Here is a 10000-nt window from a genome sequence, read left to right as displayed (position 1 = left end):
TAGACTACTTTTCACTTAATCTACACGTAAATCTCAGAGTCAGGGAGAGTCTTGAGGAGTACGCTCGATGATTTCCCATGAAAAAAAAAATAAAAAATAAATAAAAAACAAAACAACAAAGAAAAGAAAAAGAAATGAAAATAAAAAAAAAAGGAAAAAAAAAAAAGAAAAGAAAAACCAACCCCATACATAACACGATAAATTTTAATAAAACCTTAAGAGATTTTAATTAATTTTCTTCCATCCATTTCTTTCTTTTTTTTTTTATTTTTAACAACAAACACATTTATTTCTACTTCGTACGTAATAAAAAAAAAAAAAAAAAGCAAAAAAAAAATATATATTTTCTTTTCTTTCTTTTTTTTTTTTTTTTTTCTTTTATTTTTTTTTCTAATAACTGTCGCAATGATACATATATATATATATAAATATATATAAAAGGTATTATATAATTTTTATGTATAACAGTGACAAAAAAAGAAAAAAAAAATTGGTTTATAAAGAATTTAATCGTTTTAATATTGATTTTAAATAAATAAGAACAAGTACGATACTATACACATAATATATACATATATAAATATTTATATATTTATATCATCGAACGTACTTCAACAAAAAAAAAAAAAAAAGAGAAAAAGAAAACAAATACGAAGACAGAGAGAGAAAAAAAAAAAAAAAAAAAAAAAGAGAATAAGGATAGAAGAAAAATGAATGGGGGAATTCGTAATAACTTACGATTCACTCCGTGAAGTACCATCGTGGCGATTTCTCACGAAAACAAAATTGTCCTTGAAGGTTCGACGAAGGCACCACTACCACTACCGATACAATAACAATAAACGACGAGACGAAACGAGACGAGACGAGACGAGACGAGACGAGACGTACAATAATAATAATAATAATAATAATAATAATAATAATAATAATAATAATAATAATAATAATAATAATAATAATAATAATAATAATAAATTATTATTATTAAATAACGACAACGAGTAATGTAACGATCGAAAGAAAGAGCAAAATGAAGAAAAAAAAAAGAAAGAAAGAAAGAAAGAAATAAGATGGCGACTTGAAAAAAAAAAAAACAAATCTCTCCTTCGAAACGAAAATAAAGGAGGAATTAAAAGATCTTCCAGGAGAGAAGTGTAAAAAAAAAAAAAAAAAGAAAAAGGGAAAATAAAGATAAATAAATGAAAAGTGAAAAAAAGGAAGTGGGCCGAATTCAAAAAGCGTTCGAAATTTTTTATGTCTTTGTCACGAAATCGCAAAAAAAAAAAAAATAAAAAAAAGAAAAGAAAAAACAGGAAACGACTAGAATTTGATCGACGCGCAAAAAAAAAAAGAAAAAAGGAAATACAAAGCAGAAAAAAAAAGGAAAGAAAAGAAAAAGAGAAAAATCAAGAGAGACAATAAATCGAAGGAAATAAACGATTTAATATTCATTTATTTCGCTCGTAAGATCGCGTTAATTATGAGAAATTACGAGAGACGACCATAATTCAAATGAAATTACATATCCGATAATTATATATATATATATATATTTTTTTTTTTTTAATTCATTCAAAATGGCCACACGTGTCGATGATCTTCCAAGATCGTGTACGTCCAAAAAGAAAAAAAAAAAAAAAAAAAAAGAAAAAAAAAAGAAGAAAAAAAAGAAAAAAGAAAAAAAATTAAAGGAAGGAACGAAAAAAAAATTGCACACGCACACACTCACATATACATACATATATATATATATATATATATATATATATATATGTATATTTATTATATAATTCTCTCTCGTAATCGTATGTATCTCTCTCTCTCTCTCTCCTTGTAAACCACAGCTCTTTTTGAAACCTTTTACAATCCGGAAAATCTCCGATAATGACCGTACATTTACTACCTCTCCCCTCGCCCCTTTCTATGTATATATACAGGGGTAACGCGTGTCACATTCGAACATATACAAACTTATAACATATACATATATATATATACATATATATATATATATATATATAAAAAAATTTCGACAAGAATATCAAAGATTAAAAAAAAAAAAAAAAAAAAAAAGAAGGAAAAAAAAAAATAGAAAGAAAATGAAAAGAAAAAGAAAAATTACAATTAAATCGAATCAACTGCGATCTCCTTGAAAAATAAAAGAAATTTGGATTCAGTTTTCAATTTTCTCTCTCTCTCTCTCTCTCTCTCTCTCTCTCTCTCTCTCTCTGTCAAAAAGAAAAAAAGGAAAAACAAAAATGAAAAAAGGAGAAGAAGAAAAAGAAAAAAGAAACAGAAAGGAGAAATCAGAAAAAAAATCAAAAAAAGGAAGAAAAAAAAGAAGATGATAAAAAACTACGATTCGAAAAGTGTTCACGCGATTAATGTATTATTATCGTTTAAGTATGCACGCAAGCATAAACGCACGGACACAGACAGACAGACAGGACAGACAGACAGACATACACACAAAAATACAAATACACACACACACACACACACACGGACACGGACACAGCGAGAGAAAGAGAGAAGGAGAGAGAAAGAGAGAAAGAGAGAGAGAGAGAGAGAGAGAGAATACGAGAGAATGAAAGAGAGAGAGAGAGAGAGAGAGAGAGAGAAACACACGAGAGAAAATGTTACGAGGACGAGACGTTAGGGCGTCGCGGTCGTCGCAGTGACTGCCGAGAACTCGCTTTCATCCCCCACCATCACTACCACCTCTCTTTTACCCTCTATCGTCTCCTTCCCTACCTCAACCTACCAACCCTCAACCTACCCCCCACTTTGTCTCCCTTATATATACCATCCCTACCTCTCTCTCCCTCCCTCTCTCTCTCTCTCTCTCTCTCTCTCTCTCTCTCTCTCTCTCTCTCTCTCTCTCTCTCTCTTTCTATTCATTTATCTATCTCTTTCTGTTCCATACGTCTATCTCTTTCTATCTCTCTTGCAGAAGTCTCCCTCTCTCTCTCTCTCTCTCTCTCACTCTTTTAGTCTCTATATATCTCTCTATCTCACTCACTCTCACATTCTTGTGCATAGGACTCCATATATCTGTCTCTCTCTTTCTATTGCAGGAGCCCAACTATCTCTCTCTCTCTCTCTCTCTCTCTCTCTCTCTCTCTCTCTCTCTCTCTCTCTCTCTCTCTATCTATCTATCTATCTATCTATCTATCTATCTCTTTCTATCACAGTTAATGCCGTAGGAGAATATAAGGGTGGTTTTCCAAGCTAGGGCTATGTAATAGTTGGTAAAAGGAAAAGAGTGGGGTATAGGGATGTAGGTAGTGAGAAGTGAGGGGAGGTGGTTAGGGAGAGTGGTTCACGTGACCGAGCATTCGACCAATAGCGTCTCCTGCATGACGTCACGCCGACAACTCCTCAGTGGTTCTCAAACCTATTTTCAAATCCCGATTTTATACGCGCACACACACACACACATGTATATATATATATATATATATATATATATATATATGATCTATATTTTGTGATATATTTAATAGTACTTTTGTTGATAGGACTAACAGTTCTCATTTTTATCCCTTTTCTTTCTTCTTTGTTCTATATTTTTTTTCTCTTCGAGAAAATGTACTAACCTCCCATCCCCTCATTCATCCCCATACACCTCCTCATCGTCCCATCTCTTGGATGATCTAGAAACATTGTCTAAAAACTCGTCGATCCTTCGAATTCTTTCAATGCGCATTATGGGCTCTCTTATGTATCCTCTAGCTGAAGGGATGGGTGGTGGATTAACGAAAAAAAAAAAAAAGAAAAAGAAAAAGAAAAGAAAAGAATAGGAAGAAAAAAAAGAAAAAAATAAAGAAGGAAAAAAGGAAAAAGGGTAAGAGGGAGGAAGGAGGTGATCGTCGAGATTCGTCGATGTCGTGAAAGGAGCTGCGAACAAAGCGGCACACAGCAGACGATGCCATTGTCTTTTCTTCATTGAAGCTTTTCGAAATATTGGAAGAGTCTATGATCATGGCTGAAGTCGGTGGGAGGGAAAGATGTTCTCTGGTAAAAGGGTAGAAAGGTGGGCGATAAGGGGGCACGGCAGGGGGGGCCTAGGGTGCGAAGAGTAGGGGATATTCTCTCGGAACGTGACTCTTTGTGAGAAAGGAATAAACGTCTTTTTCTTTTTGCGAGGGGTGGGCCAACCTGGGGTGGGCTAGCCTGGGGTGGGCTAAAGTGGGGTGGGCTAGGCTGAGTTGGATGGGCTGTTGAGTGAAATCATTGAAGGCGATGAAAATTGGCGGGTTTTTATTTCTTCTACGTGAGAGAGGGGTAGGATCTGTGGTTGGTGGTAGAAGAGAACTGATAAGAGAAGGGAATGGTATCACACGAATGACATTTTTTTTTTTTTTTTTTTTTTTTTTTTTTTTTTTTTTTTTTTGAGGTTAGGAAAAAATAGTTGAGATAAGAGCTCCTTATCCCTTTCGCTTATAATTGAAATAATCGAGAAGAACATCGAAGTAGGATCTTTTGCGAAGAAAGCGAGATAATACGGAAAGATTTCGCGGAAGGTGGGCGGGCGAGGGAGGTGGGACGGGAGAGTAGGGTGTAATCTGGTGATCGGTTGAAAAGTTTCTAGATGGAGAATAATGGTTCTTGTCAGAGATCATTTCAAACGACAATTACTTTTGCAATCGATCGTATTTTCATTCGATAAGATAACTAATGATATTGCCTCATAATTTTTACAATACGAAAGAAAAATTTTGCATGGTAATAATCTCGAAGAATGGTACCTATTGATTTTTTTTTTTTTTTCGTTTTCTTTTTTTTCCCCTTTTTTCTCCTCTTTTTTTTTCTCTTTTATAAAAGTTTTTTAAATATTTCTTTGTATTTGCTCTATTGATTAAAAAAGAAAAAGAAGAAAGAAATGTTCTAAATCGTTCAACAATTTCAATTGTTAAATTTTTCTGTACACACACACACACACACAGATATAAATGTTAATAGAAAAAAAAAAAAAGAAAAAAAAAACAGAAGAAAATCTGATTGGTAGAACTAACGATTCGTTTTCGTCAATTTTAATGTTTCAATCTTTATATTCAGCTTATGACCGTATAACAAAATTTGTTCCCTCTCTCTCTCTCTCTCTCTCTCTCTCTCTCTCTAGCCCACCCTCAAGCCCTTCTCCCCAGCTCCACGTTTTGTAAGGCAATATCGTCTGGCTTTAGTACGCAATACCTCCAACGATTGTGGTCGCATGGTGAATACATTTTTAAAGCACGCATAAAAACTCTCTCCTCTCTCTCTCTTTCTCTCTTTCTCTCTCTGTAGTATTTCGTTTCCTATCCCTCCTCGCGACGGTAACGTCCCTCACCACCACCAACACCATTGCCAGTGTACTTCCACCTCTGTTACTACAACCCACCTACCCAACCTCCTATCAACCAACCAAACCTCTCACCATTCCTACAAACACAGGTAAAAATATACACATATATATATATATATATATATATATATATATACGTATGTCCAATGTATGTATCTGTACGTAAATCCCAATAAAAACATTTCTGCATTTATATTCCTAAGTATTAACAAATAAAAAAAAAAAAAAACTTCCATATCGCCTTACCGATAAAAAAACATTTACATACGTACAGAGATAACCACTAACCATTCACCCTCTCATACATTTGCGTTAACTCAACCAATCCAAAAGAAATATTTTTACATTACGCGAACGAATAAATATTAAAATTCTACAACTATTTCATTTAGCAATTATTAAAAACGATCATTTCGATCGTCGACAAATTTTCATTTATTTCTCTCTATCTCTCTCTCTCTCTCTCTCTTTTTATCACACCCGTATAAACATATATAAAAGAAAAGAGGTTATATTATTTCTCTCGAAAATATATATATATATATATATATATATAATTTTCGTTAAATCCCTGTCAGTTGCAAACAAACAATGAGGGTGGTAACGTTATTCAGCTAATGTCACGCGATGATATTCGTGGAATGATTTGTTGGTCATTAAATGTCGGTAACCGGTGCTAGTGAATCCTCCTGAGTGTCCACTTCGGTATGAATAACGTTACGGACAATGTTACGGTTAGAACGACGATAGGTCGTGCAGTTAACGTCCTTTAGCACTGTCGAGTCCACGGAGTCCAACGATTCTCTGGCAACGCCCTCGTAAATTGTCATTGTTAAGAACTTGTTCTACCATCCATTAGAACAGAATAAACAAAGAGAGAGTTAGTTTTATGTAGTGGACAGTCCAAAACCATTAAAGCCTCTTCGAATATTTCCATTGTTTATGATTTTACGTTGGATTGGCTGGTTGGTTGGTTGGGAGAGGGAAGAGGGGGGGGGGCGGCATGGGAAAGGAATGAAAAAAAAAAGAAGAAGAGAAACCAAAACTGGAGAGGTGGGGTAGGGGGATGAGGGAGGGGGGAGAGGTGGTAAGAAAAAAAAATGAAAAATCCAAAAGCATAAACGTCATGTTACTTAGGGCCTTGTATATCTAAGCCTTGAAAAAAATTTGGAAAACACTTTGGGACACTTTGACGGTTCTCCTTTTTTTTTTTTTTTTTTTTTTTTTGATATTTGTTTTTTACTTTCTATACCACATATCAAGATCTGAATTTCTTTTTCTTCTTCTTCTTTTTTTTTCTTTTCTTTTCTTTTCTCTCTTCTCGTTTTTCTATCTTTCTTTTAGACGAAGCCAAGGGCTTTTTCTTTTTTGCTTTGTATAAAATTTCATTTCGTACGTCGTTTGGAAGGACGGGGGAGGGGGTAGGGGTTAGGGAGGAGAGTGAGAGAAAAATATTATTTCGCATAGAATGTCGAATAATGATTTGATTCTCTACGATATTTTTCGTAAACAAATGTCCAATGGATGAATTCAATCTTACGACGTATCGTAAACAACGGGATCATATATTTGTTTTGGTTGTTGCTGGAGAAAAATTTTGGAGAGAAAAGATATGAGCAATTGTAAAGGTGGATTACGTATTTCCTTGTCGTATTTATTTATTTTCTCTCTCGTTTTTTTCTTTTTTTGTTCCTTTTTTTTTTTTTTTTTTTGCTTTTCCATGCAAAACCATAACAGATGTTACCAGCCTATCAAATTTTTCAAACAAATGGTGTGAATAATGGCGAATTCAAAAGGAAAAAAAGTAAGAAAGAAGGAGAAAAATTTAACACATACATACACACACACACATTTGTATTTCTAATCGTCTCTATCTTGTTATGAAGTTATTTTTTATTTTTCTTCTCTCTCTTTCTCTCTCTGTCGTGCTTCCTCATCGACCAATTACGGGAATCATCCTGCCAGGAATCTTCGAAATTACGAAATAGAAATTTCGTGAGGCGAGAATTCGAAGTGGGGAAAGGGAAAGGGATATGGGGAAAGAGGAAGGGTCAAAACGTTCGGGACTAACTTAATAAAATTTCAATTTGAAAGGGGAAATTGTGTGTGTCAAGGGAGAACGACGGACGATGTCTACGTACGATGGCTATGTTACAAACTATAAGTAGAGAGGGTAGAAAAAGAGAAAGAGAGAAAGAGAAACACTGTGTGTAAAAGAGAGAAAGAGAAAGAGAAAGAGAGAAAGACCACACAAACACACACACACACACATATATATATATATATATAATAACTATAGAGAAATTGGCCTGGATTCGTCTTAACGCGAAATGTCGATAATTCGCCGATGCCGTTTGGGAAAACTGGGAAAAGAAAATCGAAAATATGATTTAATATATCAGATTAAACTCGACATACCTTACTTCAATTGATTTTATCAATATGGTATTGGTATTGAGGGAAAAAAAAAAAAAAAAAAAAAAAAAAAAAAAAAAAAAAACGCAAAAAAAAAAAAGAAAGAAATTACAATCAAAGCAAAAAAAAAAAAGGACGAATAGAAAAATAAATAAGATAGACAAATTGAATTCAAAATAGAAAGGCATATATATATATATATATATATATATATATTAGGGGCATCGAAAAGTAATGTCGCTTTCTTAAATTAAATTCAAAAACGAATAAATTTTTAACAAGTTTTCATTTTTAATCACAATCAAATATCGACATGCGCAGAAACGCATATATTATACAGAAGTATTTGCAATTATGGTTAATAATAATAATAAAAAAAAAAAAAAAAAAAAAAGAAATTACATATATATATATATATATATACATATGTGTGTGTGTGTGTGTGTGTGTAATAGTAATATTGATGATAAAAAAAAAAAAAAGAAAAAAAGATTGAAGAAAAATTAAAGAAAAAAAATAAGACATAAGTATACGGACACTCATTTAGTCTCTCGAAAATTTTTCGAAATCAACGTATTCGTGTCAAGACAAGCACTTTAGTTATTTCTCGAGGGTAAAGACACGTTTACTAGAATAAGCGTGATAAGGGGAGGGAGAGAGAGAGAGAGAGAGAGGGAGAGAGAGAGAGAGAGAGAGAGGGAAGAGGAGGATGAGGAAGTACGAAAATGTACTTTGGTCTTGTAAAAACTCATATAGGCTTCCGCTGACTAGCATAAAGTAGAGAGTAAGTAGAGAGTAAGTAAGTGAGAAAGAGAGAGAGAGAGAGAGAGAGAGAGAGAGAGAGAGAGAGAGAGAGAGAGAGAGAGAGAGAGAGAGAGGGATGGAGTAGAGAGCCGTCGTAATTGCGTTCGGCGTCGGCGTTGGGCTTTTAATTAATGCGACATACTTTTTTTCATCACTGAAAACTGCCACATCCTCCAACATCTCGCACATTTTCTATTACTCTCTCTCTCTCTCTCTCTCTCTTACTATCACGCTTACTCTTACTCACTCTTTTTTTTCTTTCTCATTGCTGACTTTGGTATTGCAGTTTACTCTTATATCCTGGGATCGTTAAATGCGTAGAATAAAAGAGAAAAAAAATAAGAAAAAAGAGAGAGAGAGAGAGAGAGAGAGAGAAAGAGAAAAAATTGAGAGAAAGGGAGAGTAGGGGGGGGGGGGGTTGGTGAGAAGAAAAAAATCCTTAAAAAAAAAAGAGGCAAGAGAAAAAAAAGAATGAAAGAAACAAAGAGAGAGAGAGAGAGGGGGGGGGAAAGGAAAAAGAAAAAAAATCCGAGAACAGCAGACTCCACGGCGTCTATCGCCATCTTGTTTTTGTTTTTTCCATTGCTTCTTTTTTTGTTTCTTTTTGTTTTTTTTCTTTTTTTTTTTTATCTTTTTCTTTTCTCACTTCACTTCGCTTCACCTCAACTTTACTCTCTCCGACTTCTGCGCGCCCGCGGCATTTTCTTTGTTTGTTACTTCTTCTTCTTCTTCTTCTTCTTCTTCTTCGTCTTTTTTTTTCCACCCACTTTCTTCAACCAACCCCCCAATACCATTTTTCCCTCCCATTCCCTCCTACCCCTCGCCATTCGCCATATCTATTTATTTCGAATTTCATTCATCCCTCGACCCACCATCATCAACACACCCACCATTATCATCGCCATTCCAACCCACCCAATAATATTTGTGCCAAGGCAAAAGTTTATTAATACTGTGTTAAAGTGGTATATGCAAGTAAAGTATGGTGCATACATTTTGGGGGTGCTTTAAAATCAATCATATCGACGATATTTTTTTTCCATTTCAATCTCCTCCCCTTCAGCTTTTCATCCCTCAGCATCCCTCATCCTCCGTTTCCTTGATTTTCTTCTTCTTCATTTTTTTTTTTTTTTTAGTTTTTTTCTTTTCTTTTCAATCGCTATCTCAGTCAGTCAGTCAATCCTCCTCCTCCTCCCCCCTCCTCCTCCCCCTCTTCCTTCTCTTCCTCCTCCTCCATATCTTCTTATTCTCGCACGACTTCGTCTATTTCATTTCATTCACGTTACGTCGAGTCTATTTCTCTTTTTCTTTTCTTTTCTTTTCTTTTTTTTTTTTTTTTCATTATTTTATCTTTTTCTATTTCTTTCTTTTTTCAAATTTTCAGTCTTCTTTTGGATTATGCGTTTTTTTTTTCATACTTCGAAGTGCACA

The 10000-nt window shown here is 34.0% G+C and overlaps 1 protein-coding gene across 7 annotated transcripts in view; it reads right to left on the bottom strand.

Moving 5' to 3' along the window:
- LOC124957397 (protein Fe65 homolog) overlaps positions 1 to 10000 on the bottom strand; it is a 145650-nt gene that overhangs the window by 80975 nt on the left and 54675 nt on the right. Inside the window, exons 1-2 of one of the 7 annotated variants that reach the window (XM_047514420.1) lie at positions 2632 to 2669; positions 739 to 821 (exon numbers count right to left, since the gene is read on the bottom strand). The exons of the other annotated variants lie outside the window; for them this stretch is intronic. Coding sequence (XP_047370376.1) covers positions 739 to 760 — 22 coding nt within the window. The 5' untranslated portion in view covers positions 761 to 821; positions 2632 to 2669. Of the gene's footprint in view, positions 1 to 738; positions 822 to 2631; positions 2670 to 10000 lie in introns of those variants that run through there. 7 annotated transcript variants of the gene reach the window in all.

Source organism: Vespa velutina, chromosome 25, assembly GCF_912470025.1.
Source record: "Vespa velutina chromosome 25, iVesVel2.1, whole genome shotgun sequence".
Taxonomy (NCBI): domain Eukaryota; kingdom Metazoa; phylum Arthropoda; class Insecta; order Hymenoptera; family Vespidae; genus Vespa; species Vespa velutina.
Note: the sequence above shows the minus strand (reverse complement) of the source record. Positions and strands in the feature narration are given on the sequence as shown.